This window comes from Protopterus annectens, chromosome 16.part0 (assembly GCF_019279795.1).
Source record: "Protopterus annectens isolate FY-2018-M chromosome 16.part0, PAN1.0, whole genome shotgun sequence".
In the NCBI taxonomy this organism is placed as follows: domain Eukaryota; kingdom Metazoa; phylum Chordata; order Ceratodontiformes; family Protopteridae; genus Protopterus; species Protopterus annectens.
Window position 1 is genome coordinate 98,807,606 of NC_056750.1, and position 17,241 is coordinate 98,824,846.

At 40.1% G+C, this 17,241-nt stretch overlaps 1 protein-coding gene across 1 annotated transcript in view; it reads right to left on the reverse strand.

Annotated features, from left to right (window-relative positions):
* Positions 1-533: 533 nt before the first annotated feature.
* Positions 534-17,241, reverse strand: part of FAM53C (family with sequence similarity 53 member C) — a 1,140,347-nt gene continuing 1,123,639 nt past the window's right edge. Inside the window, exon 4 of the mRNA XM_044058427.1 lies at positions 534-1,055. Coding sequence (XP_043914362.1) covers positions 753-1,055 — 303 coding nt within the window. The 3' untranslated portion in view covers positions 534-752. The remainder of the gene's footprint in view (positions 1,056-17,241) is intronic.

Below are 17,241 nucleotides of genomic sequence, written 5' to 3' on the forward strand. Positions count from 1 at the left end.
TTCAGGGTTAAGGGTATGGTAGTTCTGTTTCGGCCCTTCTCTATCCACAAGTTCTGCTCAATATGAATGCAGTATAACAATGCCTTGCACAAGAACAGTATACTCCTCTAGAAAAAAAATGAAAAATCAAGGTTTTCCACTTACTCCCGATACACAGTAAAACAATAAAAAACTTACTACTGGAATGATCCAAGCAGCAGGTCAGTTATTTGACTCAAGTTACCCAATTATGAAAGGATGACTTAGGGATGGAGGACTTGTAGAACATCAACAATGTGCATTATGATCATCAAAAATGCATGCAAAATTCATTTACACTACCACTCTTAAATTAAGAGAAAAACTGCAGAGTAAGACAAAAAAAAGCTGACCTTTAATCCTCATTTAAAAGGTACCCCCTAAAACAACTACTAGGGTTGACAATACCACGTGCCGGTTTGATGTATGCTAGTACACTGATCTTGGCATCTAACAGGTATTAAACTGCACCCAGTGTTGGTCACAATTTTAGAAGAAAATCAGCAGCGCAAACATTTCTTGTTGTGTAACTTGTTTTATTTTCACTTCATCACAAACTGCTGGAATGTTCAAAGCCTCTGAGCTAAAAGACATGATGGAAACGGAATTACTGCTAACATTTGCTGCCCCACACAGAGGGATTACTCAAGGCTGGCAGTATAACCATCAGTTTTGTGTTAATTTTCAGAACAAATTGAACCTTTTATTAAAAATATTTCCTGAGAATTGTAATATCAGTTTTCCTCAATCAGTGCTAAATCCAGATCAGCACAGTCACGCTGAAACACTACTCCTGAGCCAGCAAATGATGCACAATTAATTTTTAAATCTTCATCTTCATCTTCACTTTCACTTGGAATCTGAATGTTGCTGGTAGATGGACAATACTGTTCAGTGGGAAGGGGCCCTGGTGAAAGGGTCTGCGTCGCATGGCTGCTGCAGCCTGTTCTGAAATATGGACAGCTTTTAATCTGCTCCTCAACACTTTCTCTGTAACAATCTGCTTCCAGACAGCACAAGGTCAATGTGTTGCGTTTCTGAAAAGAAAAAAAAGATAAAGTAAATTAATACTGGTGCAGTCAGGAATAAAAACATGAGAGACAATAAAAGCTATATAATGTGCGTTAACACACATTAAGTGAACAACTGTCTGCAATACAAAACATATTTACAGCATCCTTCCAATACCACTGTAGTTAAATATTTTTTGATGCTCAAATTATTTTATTTACTTTTATTTATCCTTTCTTGGCTAGGTTATTCCCACTAAGCTAGCAGTCTCTTTAGGGGAAACTCAACATGGTATTTATAGTAGTAGGGGAAAATTTGGCCAGGATACCGAAGAACCTTCCCCTACTCTTTGGAGGGGAAGTGAAGCACTCTCTAGAGCTATTAGGTAGCACTGGAGAGCTGTTACTACAGCTCTGGGAATTCCAAGAGGGGGGAAAGTGCAACAGAGTGGGTGAGAGGAGCAGAAGAAAACATACTGAAGGCAGGAGGAAAATGCAGGACTGGAAATGCAAATGCAGATAGATTTGGTGAACCAGGCAAAGCCAAACGAAGGAGAAGAACGAGACAGAGAGAAATGGTGAAGAGAGTTTTACAGGAGGAAGAAAATAAAAGACTGGAAACAGAAAACAGCTGGTGAAGGGAAAACAATGGAGTATTATCAGCTGGTGGAGTAGCCAGTTTTCAGGGTTTACCTCTTTAAAAGGGATTTTTGTTACAAGAACAAAGTAGTTATGCAGATGCAACAATGCAAGGAAGGATGGAAGAAGGAAATGAGAGGGGACAAAACTGCAGCTTCTCAACAGCCACAGAGAAGACAACCAGTTGTAATAAAAGGGAAAAATGGTGGCGGTGTGAACAAGTGTAACACTATGGATAGTATTATTTTGCCACTATGGATTAACAAAGCCAAAAGAGCATTAAATCATTTTGCAGCTGACCATTTTTGTGAATGACATTTGAAAGCTTTAACCTGCTGGAAAAATTTATAATAAACTGAAAAAAAGAAATATAGCAGCATCAAGGAAAGAGTATTTATTTCAAAACTTGGGATGAATCGTGCCATCCCAAATAGAACAAAGGTGCTCTCCTCCAAAAAAAGGAAGCCAATCTGGTGGTCCCCTGCCATAAACAAACTATACAACAGAAGGAAGAAACTGTTGCAGGAGAGGAAAATCCCAGTATGCAAAAAACTCCCTTACCAGCCTCAGTAAGAAGTTGAGATCTCTCCTAAAATCTTCCAAAGCTAGTTATGAAAATAAAATTGCCAAAGATTCAAAAGACAATCACAAAATATTCTATAGTTATGTCAAGAATCTAAATGGCAATGCTCAGATCTGCTCTGAGCTACAACAGACTGGCATTAAATATATTGACCCCAAGGATATTGCCAATATCCTGGCAGATCGATTTAGTGCCAACTTCACCCCCCTCTCCCCCCCAAAGGGCCCATCTCAATACCAAAAAACTGCCAAATTCCAGTAATCATGGCCACTCAGGCAGAAACTCCACTCTCCAAAGCTAGGAATACAGCATCCATGGGACCAGATAACATCCCGGGCTGTGTACTACATGAACTACAAAATGAACTGGCACCTCAGCTAAGTGTCATGTTTAATCATAGCCTCACTTCGGTCTTCATACCCACTGAGTGGCATACAGATACAGTTATCCCACTCATGACGGATCCACCTTGGATCCCGGGAACTACCATTTCATCAGTCTGATGAGCCTGATCTGCAAGGGCATGGAACGCATTTTCATGGAACTTATAAACAAAGACACTGGCAACCTTCAAACACTGGACCCCACCCAGTTTGGGTTCGTGAAGGGCAGGTCTTGGTTCCTGTACCTGATTGACTTCTTCGAATCAGTCTCCAGAGCTGTGGATGAGGGTAAGGCGGTCCACACAGCCAATTTGGACCACGCCAAGGCCTTCAACACCGTCCCCCACTCTGGAATCATAGATAAACTTACTAAGCTGGGCATAAATCCTTACGTCACTCGATGGGTTGCCAACTGGCTTACTGACAGAACTCAGACTGTAAAAGTAGCCGAATTCAAATCCACCTCCAGGCAAGTGGACTACTTCAGGGTTCAGTCCTGGGACCGCTCTTGTTTGGCATCTACTTCTCTGAAATACAGGCCGACACTAAGGGACTCTGGCTAACAAAGTTTGCAGATGACTGCAAACTGGGAGCCATTATTGAATCCCCAAATGATGTGGATATTCTACAAAAGGGCCTTACAAAAACAGATGCTTGGTGCCAAAGCCATGGGCTCAAGCTTAATGCCAAGAAATGTATAGTTATCCCCTTTGGGAAAAAACATGTACCCATGAATTATCACATAGGCCGAAAGTGTGATGACAGACTTAGGGACACAGGTGGACAGTGGTCTCACCTTAGATAACCACATTGCCACAACAGTCAGGAAATCCTTCTATGTGGCACACCTCATCACGAAGGGCTTTTCATCCAGAAAACAGGAGGTCATTGTCCCACTTACTCATCCCTCATTAGACCCATTATAAAGTACAATGCCCCGTTTGGTATGTACCTCACGAGACATCTGCAACAGCTGGAAAGGCCACAGAAATACCTCACTAAAAGAATCACAGGCCTAAAGCAGATACCCTCTGCTGACCACCTAAAAAAAACTCCAGCTATACTCTGTGGCATACCGTCTACTCAGAGGTGATCTCTGCTTAACATACAAGGCCATGTCAAACCCTGAGCTGCTGGACATGCTCCACTTAAAAAAATCTCAATCCCTCAGAGCCACACGCTCCAGGGATCTAAACCTTGTCATCACAATGAATAAAACATGCTGGAGGGATGGGTTCCTGACCCAGAGACTCCCCAGACTCTGGAATAAACTGCCCATTCATGTCAAGCAGAGCGCCTCATTGGCCCTCTTCAAAAGGAACCTTGACGATTGGATGGGAGACAGGAAATTCACCTCGGGGATCACGTCAGTCGCCTTGGTAGACAGGGGTCCAGGGAAGTAAATATTGTGGGAAGAAATATCCAGGGAATTGTTATGGCTAGGCTTGTACAGGCCCTAGGGCCGATATACTAGTACTAACCTATGAAAAAGAAAATAAATGCAATTTAGAACTTCAGATATGGATAAACATGACTTAAAACTGTTTTTTTTCCCTTTCACTATGTAGTTCAGTACATGAGGTTAAAGAAACGTAATGAAAGAAATGTATGGACTGAAGGTTAGGAAGTGTGGGTAACAATGGATGTTAAGGATGGGAAATCAACATATTTCAAATGCAATAACTGTGAATGGTAAGAAAGGATATGTTAGGTACTCACGTCAACCCAAAGCAAGTTATTTATGACAGGATGAAAACTGTTTAGTACAACAAGACTATAGCAAATGAAGGTGTAACCAATGCAGGGAGAGGGAACATATAGCAAAAAATTGTAAGACTTTTTGTAGAAAATATACACACTTTTGTAGAAAATGTAAAATAAATGTAAATGATACTTCTGGTTTGACTATCCCATATTAGAAAAGGAAAGAACAGAAAAAGGGGAAAGCTCAGAAAAAAGACAAGCATGGGTGGCGCAGTGGTGCAGCGGTTAATGCTGTCGCCTCACAGCAAGATGTACTCCGGTTCGATTCTCAGCTGGGGTGCCTTCTGTGTGGAGTTTGCATGTTCTCCCTGCATTCGCGTGGGTTTCCTCCGGGTACTCCGGTTTCCTCCCACATTCTAAAGACATGCTTCTGGAGCATTTCTCCCCGGGCCTCCGCTGAAAAAAGGATCCGTGGAACCAAGTCGGACTTTCCCGGTCAACAAATGTTAAATAAAATAAATAAATAAAATAACAGTAGAAAATATTATTACAGAAGATGTTGAAACAGAATCTGGTACAGGGGAAGGGAAAACTGAAGAAAGGTTAAACAGTGAAGAGGTAGTTAGAGAAGAAATAACAGTTCAAAGTGATGTCTAACATACAGTGAGGGAAGAGATTTGCAATTTTAGAAAGCAAAGAAGAAGAGAAGGAAGAAATTGAGACAAGAGAAGAACAAGATAGTGAAAAATTAATTGGTGGGAGACATAGGAAACAAACTAAAAATAAAAACTGAAAATAAAACTCAAAAATGGAAAAGGATGACAGAAGAATTTTAGCATTAAATATGAATGTCATTATACATGATATAAGAGGTTTGTAGTGGTGGTGGAATGGTGTAGAAAAATAAAAATGGATTTTTCGTGTTTGCTAGATACCAGATGTAACAAAGAAGGAAAAAGGAAAAGAATACAGGCAGTGTGGGTGATCAAATTGTTTGGTTGGTAGCAAAAGAATCATGCATGGAATAAGAATTCTTAGAAAAAAGAAAAAAGGAATTTTAAATGTAACAATACTAATATGGGAAGGGTAGTGATATGTGTGATATGAGAATGAGACATTAATGTATAAGATTAATAGTGATTTAGAAAACCTGAGATTTTCTGCTGTACCAGAGAAAATGAAAGGAACAGACTATATTAACTTTATGAAAGCACAAATAAGCAATTGGACTGGTGTTCCACAGCAGAATTTGTTAACTGAAATTGTACATAGAGTGTATGCTCCAAACCTGGCCAAGACCTACATTAGTAAAGATGCAATCATACCAGCAGAAAGAATTGATCCTGGCAAAATTGTGGCAGAATGGCAAAGTATTGAGTGTTTGTAGAAAATGCACATACACCAGGTAGAAGAAAAGCAAATTTATCCTAGCAATCAGAGAATGTGGAGAGGCATGTGTGAGATTCAAGCTGCTGTACCAGCTGTCTTCAAAATGTTTTACCCTGGAGGATAAAAGTCATTTTTTTCTTGCAGAACAGGTTAAGGAAGAAATAAAATTTATCCAACAAATAGAGAGTCAGCAGAAAGGGACTCTGTTTCTCATGTTTCTGACAGTAAAGTTCAGAGAGACTTTGCCAACGAAACCTTTTTCAATGCTGCAAAGGAAAATGCTTGAGAGACAGAAAAAGCAGAGAGATGACTAGAAGAATCAGCAGTACCTTGAACTTGAACCAGAGTCTGGTGTTGGGAGATGAACAGGAAGACCAGCAACTCTTAAATTAACGAATAATTGGAAGGCTATAAAGCATCTTATCACATTTCTGAAATATAGTTTTCCAAGAAAAACTGGCTGAAAAACAATAGACTTTTGCTGACTTTGTCAAACTTCTGGCTGGACTGTAAAGCATACATCCTACTTTATGTATATCATTAATGTTTGGAAGGGCACTAAAAGGGGGAAACGAAGTAAAACAATTTTTGTTCTTATTAGTATTTGTGCAAAACATTTCATGATATAAACTGCATGCTATATACAGTAAAACAGTTTTGTGTAATGTGTACACAGGTATTTTAAATGTGGGGGAGTCTTCAGTGACTGCTGCATGTGTTAAAGATGTAAAAGCAAACAAATATTTTTTTAGTTGTAAGAAATATAGCTTTTATAGTATTACAAGAAAAAAAATGCTGGAAAAAAGCAAGTTTAATGTTCACATGTTGTGATATTGGGCTGCTGGGTTAAGGTTGTAAAAAGTGCACTGATTATATTATATGTAGAATTAGGATAGTTTCTCTTTTTATTTTACAAGTGTGACTGGCTAGATTACTATCATTGGCTTAAGCTGAAAACAGGTGCTTTTATAAGTATGTAGGCTTTAAAAATAAGCCAAACCTTTGAAAGACATGAAAATGTTAAGCTTTCTACAACTGCAAATATATTAGCTTGTTTGTTTTCCTCTGGCAAATGTTCAAAGGAGTCCAGATGCCTGTAGCTGTGCATACTTTTCTGAGTGAAATTTACAAACACATTGCTGAGTACATTTCCACACAGATAAGCTGTCTATAAGTGCAAGCAGTTAATCTTGAGAATTCTAAGTATTCTTTGCTGATGTAAATGCAACATTTAAAGGTACAATGGGAAGCAGTTCAGTGAAAAAAATAGGTTTGAAAATATGGGAAGTAAATAAGAGGTAACAACCTTCATAGCAGCCTTAATATGTTAATGCAGTTAATAGAACAATGTATAATTTAGTTTTATTTAAAGACAGCAAGTGAACCTTTTCTTAGGGTTAAAATGTAATGTTTTCTGAAAGCATACAAGCTAATTTTTATATCTCGTAGGGGAAGAGATATAAGAAAAGAAGAGACAGCAATCATTGTAAATGGGGCACAACCTGTAGTATGCGCTTTAGCATGGTAGCCTTAATTTTAGGTTAGATAATGCCCTAGGTGCAGCTGTCAATTTGGGGCAATTATTCCTGTCTGGACTGTTAAACTTCATATTCCGCGGTGGTGCTGTGGTAGCAGTGTTGCCTCACAGCAAGAGGTTCTCCCGTTCGATTCTCGGCTTGGGTTGGGAGTGCTTTCTGTTGGAGTCTGCATGTCCTCCCCACGGTCGAGTGGGCGTTTGAAAGACATGCGTTGAATGGGCGTGCCTTCTTTGAAGGTTGGGCGTCGGGCTGGCAACTCGACACCATAAAAAAAAAACAACTGCCAATCATTAGCGGACCGGAGTTCTGCTGTGGCGACCCCTAACCGGGAAAAGCCAAAAGACAAACAACAACAACTGTTAAACTTCATGTTTTGAAGATGTCTTTGCTCCAAGTTAACAGGGGATGGGGTGATTTGTACTCAGTTTCTCTTTGAGGGTTTTCATTAAAATAAAAAGTCTTAAAATGTGACACAGGTTCAAATGAAGACAAGAACAAACAACTGTACAAAAGATCAGACCCCCAAACATTAGTATATGCATGTGACACAAGCTGGAAATGCACATTAAAAAAAACTGTCACATATAATAGGTGGGAACAATGGCTTTTTATCATGATAGCTATGCTGTCCATATTACTCTGGAATGTAAATGGTCTTACAGGTACAGATAAAAAGCAAGGAATATTGAATTATATTAAGAAATGCACATTGCAAATAGCAATGCTGCAGGAGACACATTTGGAAAGGAATGAGCATGTGAATTTGACACAGAGGACTTCAGAATGGATATTCAGCAGAGTACAAGGGATAGAAGAAAAGACAAATAATTATACTAATTGCTAGAGGGGCTCCAATAACAGATAAAGAATAAAGACAAAAATGGTACATATGTAGTAATAAATGGCTATTGGACGGGGAGGAGGATTACAATGGCATGTATTTATATTCCACTGAAAACTGCTATTATGGATCATAAGAACATCTGGGGAAAAAAATCAGCTTTCAGCAAGAAATATTTATAGTTGGAGACTGGAATCTGATTTGCAATAGAGGGGATATATCGCGGGGGCCTAGAAGGGACAATATAACAAAGGAGGGTAGATTTCTGAAGAAATTTATGAATATATTTGGTATGGAAGATGTGAATTCAATAGTAGGAACTCTGACAGAATTAACATATTATTCCCCAAGGTACGACTGAGCTATACTAGATAGAAATTATATTTTACAGGAACGTATACGTTTAATTGAAAACTTTCTCAACTATCCAGTAACTATTTGAGATCATGCACCAATAAAAATTAAGATAAAGAAGTAGGCTAATGAAGTAAAAATTAGACACTGGCACTTTCATACCTACTTTTTAAAAAGAGAGGAATTTAAGGAAGGGGTTATGGAAATTATTCAAGAGTTACTAGCGGAGCTAGAGATATCTTAAGAAGTTATAGCTAGTGAGTGGGATAAAAAGAAAATGGACTTTAAAATATGGTCAAAATAAAAGAAAAAGAGATATGGCTAAGAAGTAATAGAAATATACTTAGAGGGCCTGACAAAGGTTAATGTATTGCAGAATATGGGAAATCTCACAAAACAAGAGGAAGAGCAAATGCAGAGTGCTAAAGAAAAAATAAGGGGGCATCTGGATAATATGTATGGGTTTAGAAAGACTGCAGTTAAGCAACTATTTTTTGATAACAACTCTAGAGCACAATGACTTAGACAACAAACATTGAAAGGAATGTTGCCAAACGTAGGGAACCTTTAAGAAGAAAAATAACCAGAGCTCCTATAGAGGTTTTACAGTTATTATGAAAACCTGTATAATGCAGAGAAATGTAGAACTCAAGAAACAGTACAAATGGAAATATTTATGGAAGACTTAAGCCAAGGTTAGAGGAAGATGAGGCTCAACAATTAACAGTTGAGGTAGGAGGTGATGAGATAAAAACAGTGACAAATAATCTTCAGGAAAATCTCCGGGAAAAGATCATATTCGTATGGAAGTTTGGAAATTAGGAGTGAAGAAAGTGATAAAGATCTGGAAGATTGTGGTTAACAGTATTTGAGAAGAAGGGGGAGCATCAACACCTTGGGAAAATAAACTGCGTTACCTAAAGATGTCAAAAATCCTTCAGACCCAGCTTCATATAGACCCACTTCAAATTTAAACAATGACTATAATGGCAAAGATGTTGCCAATAGTCACAGACATGGATCAGTGTGGTTTTGTGCAGGGGAGGCAAACATTTAACAACATTAATAGAGCAATGATGACCTGGAAGAAAGCAGAATAAAAGAAAATACCACTGTTGTTGGTGTGTCTTGATGGAGAGAAAGCTTTTGACAGACTGAGTAGGGCTTTGGAAGCATTAACATTACCTGATACAATAATAAGGTTATATGAAGGATCAGAGGCAAGGATTAAAGTGGGAGGGCTCCTCTCTGATAGGTTATATTTGAATGTTTTTATTCCCTTTAGTCTTGTATACAGGTCAGCAATACTTTTGTCAACTCAAAGAGAAATTGTAGACTATAATTAATTAAGAGGGAAAGATGACAAGAGTTCAGTGGGATAAGCTAATCCTTCCAATACAACTAGTTGATTTAGATTTACCTGATTTGAAAGGATATTTTACAGCTACACAGCTAAGGTTCATATAGATAACATGAGCAGAAGGTTATAATTCAAATTGGGAAGGGATGATGATGAAGCAAGGAGAAAGTTCAAGAAACAGAAAGCAGGATTTTGGATGCATATCTTTAAGGAGAATAATAATCATACAACATACAAAATATATTTGTAATGTAGCAAAAAGTATTCTAAGAACGAAGCTAATATGAGAATGGATAAAGGCAATTTTGCCAATGGGGATGACTGCAAGTAGGGGTACAGAAATAGGCAAAAGGGGCCTGGTATTTACTACAGAAATCTGGGAAAGGAACCAAGATATTGGGAGCAAACAACTCAAGCAGGAAAGGGAAAGTACAGTTGTATACACTTACCATAAATGTAGATGTTCGAGTGTATTCACTGTTGCAGTCATTACATGTGGGTCATCCGCTTGCAAGTAGCCCTCAGCCAGCCTGATTATCAAAGTCTTGGGTCCTGCATCGGTTGGTGTCTCTTCTTCCATGACGTCAGCTCTGGATTTAGAAAAAATAGGCAAGTGATAATGCTTGGTGAAGGTACGTACAGAACTCCAGGTAGCAGCTTCTAGGATGTCCCTGGTAGGAACACCTCTGAGGAAGGCTGTTGAAGTAGATGCAGCCCTAGTGGAATGAGATCTTATCCCCTGTGGGGTAGGTTTGCCATGGTGCTTATAGCAGAAATTAATCCAATGTCCTATCCACTTAGAAATGGTTTGCTTTGAAATGGCCTTCCCCTCTGCCCCTACAGCAAAGGCAAATAGCAGCTGTTCAGTTTTCCTGAGAGGCTTATTCCTGTCCAAATAAAATCTAAGTTGTCTGTGCACGTCCAAATAGTGCAGTATTCGTTCTCCTTTCTTCTGTGAATTAGAAAAAAAGGTTGGCAAATGAATGGACTGATTAAGGGCCACACTGGATACCACCTTGGGCAAAAAGGAAGGACTGGTACTGAGGGACACCCTGTCTGCATGGAAGATGATGAAGGGCTCCACTGCCATGAGGGACTGTAACTCAGACACTCTTCTTGCTGAAGTGATGGCTAGAAGGAAGGCTGTTTTCCAGAAAAGAATTTCAACTCTGCAGTTGCAGCTGGCTCAAAAGGAGGTAGAGTGAGCTTTTCCAATACAAAGTTAAGGTCCCAGGATGGAGTAGGGGCTCTCCTTGTTGGTCTTAAATTTTAGCCCCTCTAAGGAATTGCTTCAGCAGGGGGTGAGAGAAGAGGGGTGGCTCAGTATTATAATGTGCTGAAATGGCTGAGGCATGAATTTTAATAAAAGAGAAGGAAAGGCCCTTGTGAAGCATCTCTGTTAAGTACTGAAGAATAGGCGGTAAGCTGGGCACTGTTGTGCCCATCCCCTGAATCTGGCTCCAGGAACAGTATCTTTTCCACTTTTCAGCATAGGATTTTCTAGTTATAGGCCTCCTTGCCTCCAGAATGACATCCCACACTTGCTTACTGAGGGATGGTATTGGAGAGCTAAGGTAATTAGCCAGGCTGCAAGGTTCAGGGTTTGAAGCTGGGGGTGCAGAATCTGGCACTCCTGCTGGAACAGCAGGGAAGGGGTCTGAGGCAGGTGCCATGGTTCCAGCAGTGACATACTGCACAAGAGGGGGTACCAGTGTTGGCATGGCTAGTCTGGTGCAATGAGTACTGTCCTTGGTTTGTCTTGTTTGAGCTTTAGTAGATCTTTCAAGAGGAGAGGCAGAGGGGGGAAAGACATAAACTGAGAGGCTTTCCCAGGTGAAGGCCAGGGCGTCCACTTTCCAAGCTTGTCTGTGGGGAGTCCTTGCACAGAATTTGTCCAACTGTTAGTTCTGAGGGGAGGCAAATAGGTCTATCTCTGGGCTCCCCCATTTGTTTCTCAAAATGTTGAATATCTTTGGTTCCAGTTTCCACTTGTGTGGGTCCATGAGATTTCTGCTTAGGTCGTCTGCAAGTGAATTTAGCTTGCCTAGCAGGAATTGAGCTTGTAGCTGCACTTGGTAGCTCAAGGCTGTGTTCCACAGAGCCATGGCTAGTCTGCACAGATGGTATGAGTGGGTTCCCCCCTGATTGTTTATGTACCACATAACAGTGGTGTTGTCTGTCTTTACCAATAATTGTCCTGGAAGAATGTGGTCCTTGAAGGCTGTCAGAGAATTCTGTACAGCTAACATTTCTTTTTGATTGATATGCAGGTGCATTTGACTAGGGTTCCATTTGCCCTGAATGCACTGCCCTGCCAAGTGAGCCCCCCATGCATAGTCTGATGCATCTGTTGTTAGGGTTTGGGCAGCAGTGGGTAGAGTGAATGGCGGTCCCTTGTGGTAGCAGGCCTCTGCCCACCTAAGTAACTCCTTTATACAAGGATTGATAGGTATCATTGATTCCAGGTCCTGAGAATGTTGACATCATAGGCTTTTTAGATACCATTGTAGTTTCCTCATATGCAGTCTTGCATATGGAATTAGTAGGATGCAAGAGGCCATGAACGCCAGGGCTTGCAGTATTTTCTTTGCAGAGAGCTGGGTCTCTGTGGCCAGTAGTTTGAAGTAGGCTGCCAAATAAACTTGTTTCTCTGGCATGAGTTAGGCCATCTGGGAAGTTGTGTTCAAGCTTACTCCCAGGAATACAATTTGTTGGCAGGGTACTAGGTGAGATTTCTTTTCTTTTCTTTTATGGTGTACCCCAGTGAGGTTAGCAGTTTCTTTACAAATGCCAGATGATTTAATAGTATGTCCTGGCTTTCTGCCTGAATTAGACAATTGTCCAGGTATGAGTATATTTGAATATTTCTTTGCCTGCAGAATGCAATGACTGGAGCTAGGCACTTTGTGAATACCCTGGGCTCAGTAGATAAGCCAAAGGGCAGTGCAGAGAACTGAAAGTGCAAGTAGCCTGCTCTGAAGCATAGATATTTTCTGCAAGATTCCCTTATTGGGATGTGCAGGTAAGCTTCCTTTAAGCCCAATGTTGCCAACCAGGCATTTTTGCCTAGCATGGGAAGCAGCTGATGAAGAGTTAGCATTCTGAATTTTGGGATTACCAAAAAGGTGTTTAGGATAGACAGCTCCAGGATAGGACACCAGGAGTTGTCTTTTCTGGATACCAGGAAAGGTCTTGAGTAAAAACCTTGTCCCCATTCGTCTGCTGGGACAGGTTGAATAGCCCTGATACTTAGAAGAGAGAGAACCTGCTGTTGAGCCTCTGCCCACTGATTTGGGGGTAGGTCTGGCCAACCGTTTAGGGTTGGTAAGGTGTGGAAGTGGAATCTGTATCCTTGGGAAACTATATTTAAATCCCATTTGTCTTGAGTAATGAATTCCCAGTTTTTGCATGCAGGGCAATCTTTCCCTCTAAAGGAGCAGTCAGTTGAGCAGGGCTTGGAAGGTTTAAGGTTAAGTCATTGTGACAATTTACCAAAGGGGGTGCGTCTTACTACTTCCAGCTTTGTAAGTGGGAGCCCCCCACTGCTTAGGCCTGTGAGTACCTTGAGACTGTAGCCTAGGTGGTCTGCTGTTCCTGAGTTTGGACTGAGAAGGCCTGGAAGAGACAGGAAAGGACCACTTCTTAGAAGGCCAATGCCTACTAAATCTGGGAGGTTGTACTTGCAGGAAATCTTTAACAGTTTGCATAGATTTAGCTTTTTCCTCCATCTTTTTAAGTACTACTGCTTTGTTGCCAAACAGGCGGTCTTGGTTTAAGGGAGTATCCAGTAATTTAGCTTTAACATGATCTGGCAAAGTTTGCTCCTTAAACCAAGCATGCTTTCTAAGAACAGACTCAGTGCAGCAGCCCTGCAAGATGCCTCTAAGGAGTCAAAACCACATTGCAAATTATGTTTACCAACTTGTTAAGCAGAATGCATTAAATCCTGTAATTTTTTATTTTCAGCACAGACAGGAATCAACATCATTTTCTGTTTAAGTAAGCCAATAATATGCTGCTGATACTGTAACATATGAAACTGGCAGTTTAAGGCCCTAATGGCCAAAGTAGCAGAAGTATATACCTTCTTACCCCATCTGTCCAGGCCCCTGGAATCTCTATCAGAGGGGGTAGGGTTTTTGGCAGTAATAGCCTTAATGCCTTTGGGTCCCTGTGAAATGGTCTCTGGGTCCGCAGTAGGATTCTTAGAGAGGAACTTGAGAGTCAGGTACTCTGTAATACCTTCAAGCTGAAGGAACATTCAAACAAAAAGATGATTAAAATTATCCGTTTATTCACATGTCCTGGTACCTCGGCAATTCGCCTTCAGTGGAACATCTTACCATGCAAAAAACATCTTTTTATATATCATAAGCAATTAAATCATTAACCAATTAATTGAAGTGCAAATTTTAAAGTGCCAATTTTAAAGTGCAGTTATAAAATACAAATTCTCAAATACAAGTTTCAAAAATGCAACTACTCTCTTTAACTATTGCTTAAACACATGAAATTCAATACAACTACAAAAAAATACAAAGACTTGATGAAAACATTCTGTCTTATATGAAATTACAAGCTATAATTTAATACACTATAATCTGATACATAATCAATAACACAATAAGACAATAAAGCACTGACTAAATTCAAACAATAATGCCAATTCATGCCCCTCGGATATAAGGTATGATAACTATAAATCATTTTATGTTTCAACCTATTCAATTCTGTTTTAAAATTACCTTCCTGAAAATGTGGTCTGGCTAACACGCTAAAGATGAACCCATTAATATTACCATTGTGCGTTTTAACAAAATGTGAAGCTACAGGCTATCCATATTACCCCTTCTGATATCCCCCAAGTGTTCGAGAATACGAATTTTAACTTTCCTTGTAGTTTGTCCTACGTACCAAAGTGGCTTGGCACAATTACAACCCAGGATATAAACTACCCCTTGAGAAGAACAATCAAATTTCTCAAATGCTAAATACTTTTTCCCATTGATCTTCTTTCCATGTAAGTTACTTACCCTATCACATACAGAGCATCGTCCACAACGTTGCACACTAACATTCATGTCTATTGAATGTTCCAACTTCCTACTTAACCTTTCTAACTGTTATACCTACTGTAAGAAAAGGTAATATGTCTGGGAAACAGATGTCCGATGATCAAGTCATCACAAACTACATGCCAAAGTTGTTTAAGAATTTTTTCAACTACCCATGAAAATTCAGAATACCTGGATACAAAAAATAATCTGTCCTGTTCATGAGACACTGGCCACCATTCACGGTAACCACCCCTGGATTTATTCCCTCCACACAACCTGTCCTTAATGCCTGAGACTGTAGTTTCCATATAACCTCTAGAAGAAAGTCTCACGAATACTTCATCAAAAACTTCATCCTATAAATTAGGGTCAGAAGTATTCCTGAGAATTCTCTTGAATTCCCCTTCTGGCAATGCTTTAATCAAATGTGGGGGTGCATGCTGCTGGCATGCAAAAAATTATTAATCAAGGTGGGTTTCCTGAAAGGTCTGTGTTGTACCAAATTTTCCCTTCCAATGTAAAATTCCACATCCAAAAATGGAATATTACTTCTCGAATATTCAAAAGTGAAATTTAACCCGTGTGTGTTTCTATTCAGATTCTGCATGAAAACATCAAACAATGGAAATTCCCCCTTACAAACAAAAATAAGATCGTCAATGTATCATTTATAAAAAACAACATTAATATAAAAAATATTTTTAAACATGAACTCTTTCTCAAATTCACCCATATATATCACTGCGTAGGTGGGGGCAAAAGCTGCACCCATAGCTGTCCCTTTAACTTGAAGGAAAAAATCCTTCTTCCATACAAAATAATTATGTGTTAAGCTATATTCCAACAGGGTCCGTAGTAGGATTCTTAGAGAGGAACTTGAGAGAGTCAGGTACTCTGTAATACCTGTCAGGTTTCCTAGGAGCTGGAGGTAAAGTGTCTGGGGCCAGGCTAGATTCTAAGAAGGCATCATCTACAATGTCCAGTACAGGAGGGATAGCTACAGGCCTGTGTTGAGGTAAGAGTAAGAATTCCTTAAGCCTCTTTGCAAATGCTCACTAAGAGTGCGCAAAGTTTCACCAAAAGAAAAATCTTCTGGAGGGGAAGCAGAGGGTATGGAGTCCTCTGCATTAGAATCCTCACAGGTAGATAAGGGCAAATCCTGGTCATCAGAAGAAACAGAAAGAAAATCAGTTTTTGGTCTCTTAGAGGGAGAAGGCTGGCTTCCCCTAATTAGAGTAATAAGGTCTACAGCCATTCTTATCATTTGTTTTTTAGGCATATGGGCCTGACCATGTGGTTTGGATCTTGGTTTTCTAGGCGTGGAACGAGTTTTAGGCCTTGAAGAAGAAGATGGCGTTGGTTTGATATTCAAGTCAGTAGGCCTGAATACACCCTCAGAAGCTGGTGCCTGCACAGCGGCTCTAGACTCATCCAAGGTAGAGACATCCACAGGTTCCATAGTCGAAGCATCTCGCGGCATACCGGACTCCGAATGGGTCTCAGCAGAGGCCTGCGAATCTGAAGTAGCGAGTATCAGGGGCTGTGAAAGTGCCTCACTGAGTACCGGCGAACTGGCGACTAGTTTAACAGAAGCATCGTTGGCAGCTTTGGACCTATGCGGTCTATCTGTCTTTATCTTGAAGTTTTTTCGGAATGTCTGTAGTCAGACGGCTTACCGAAGCCATTTCTGGATAATTAAACAAAGTACCGAAATAGTTTGATGTAAAAATGAAGCGACTACGAATAGTTTGAGGATTGAATAAGGCACAAAACAGACAGTGAGGGACGTCGTGGTCTGGGCCTAAGCAAGGAATGCAGTACAAATGAAAATCTTCATGAGGCATTTGCTTTCCACAAGTAATACAATTGTTAACTTTTCCTGACATCGGATTAGAGCAAGAAAAAGGATCCCCAACGGGGTACTTAGCTTTTTTGATGACTTCGGTTCTGAAACTTGAAAACGAACATTTCAGGAGTCAGCTGACCGGCACTTGCAAACTACTTCTGCTTCGGGCACTGCATGGCAAGAAAGACAGATGTAATGGCATCGGCTGCATGCTTTATACCCCTGACTACCTAACGTCATGGAAGAAGAAACAGCATCCGATGCAGGACCCAAGACTTTGATAATCAGGCCAGCTGAGGGCTACCTGCAAGCAGATAAGCCAAATGTAATGACTGCAACAGTGAAACACGAAGAACATCAGAGTGGGAGGAAGCCAAGAAGACATTTGAATTGCAAGCTAGAGACTACCTTCTCTACCAGTGCTTGGTCACAGAGTACAGGCAAAGAAAAAGGGACAGTGGAATTTTAAGTGAAAAACCTGCTCGGCAGAGTTTTTAGTTGAATCTAGAACAGAAAATG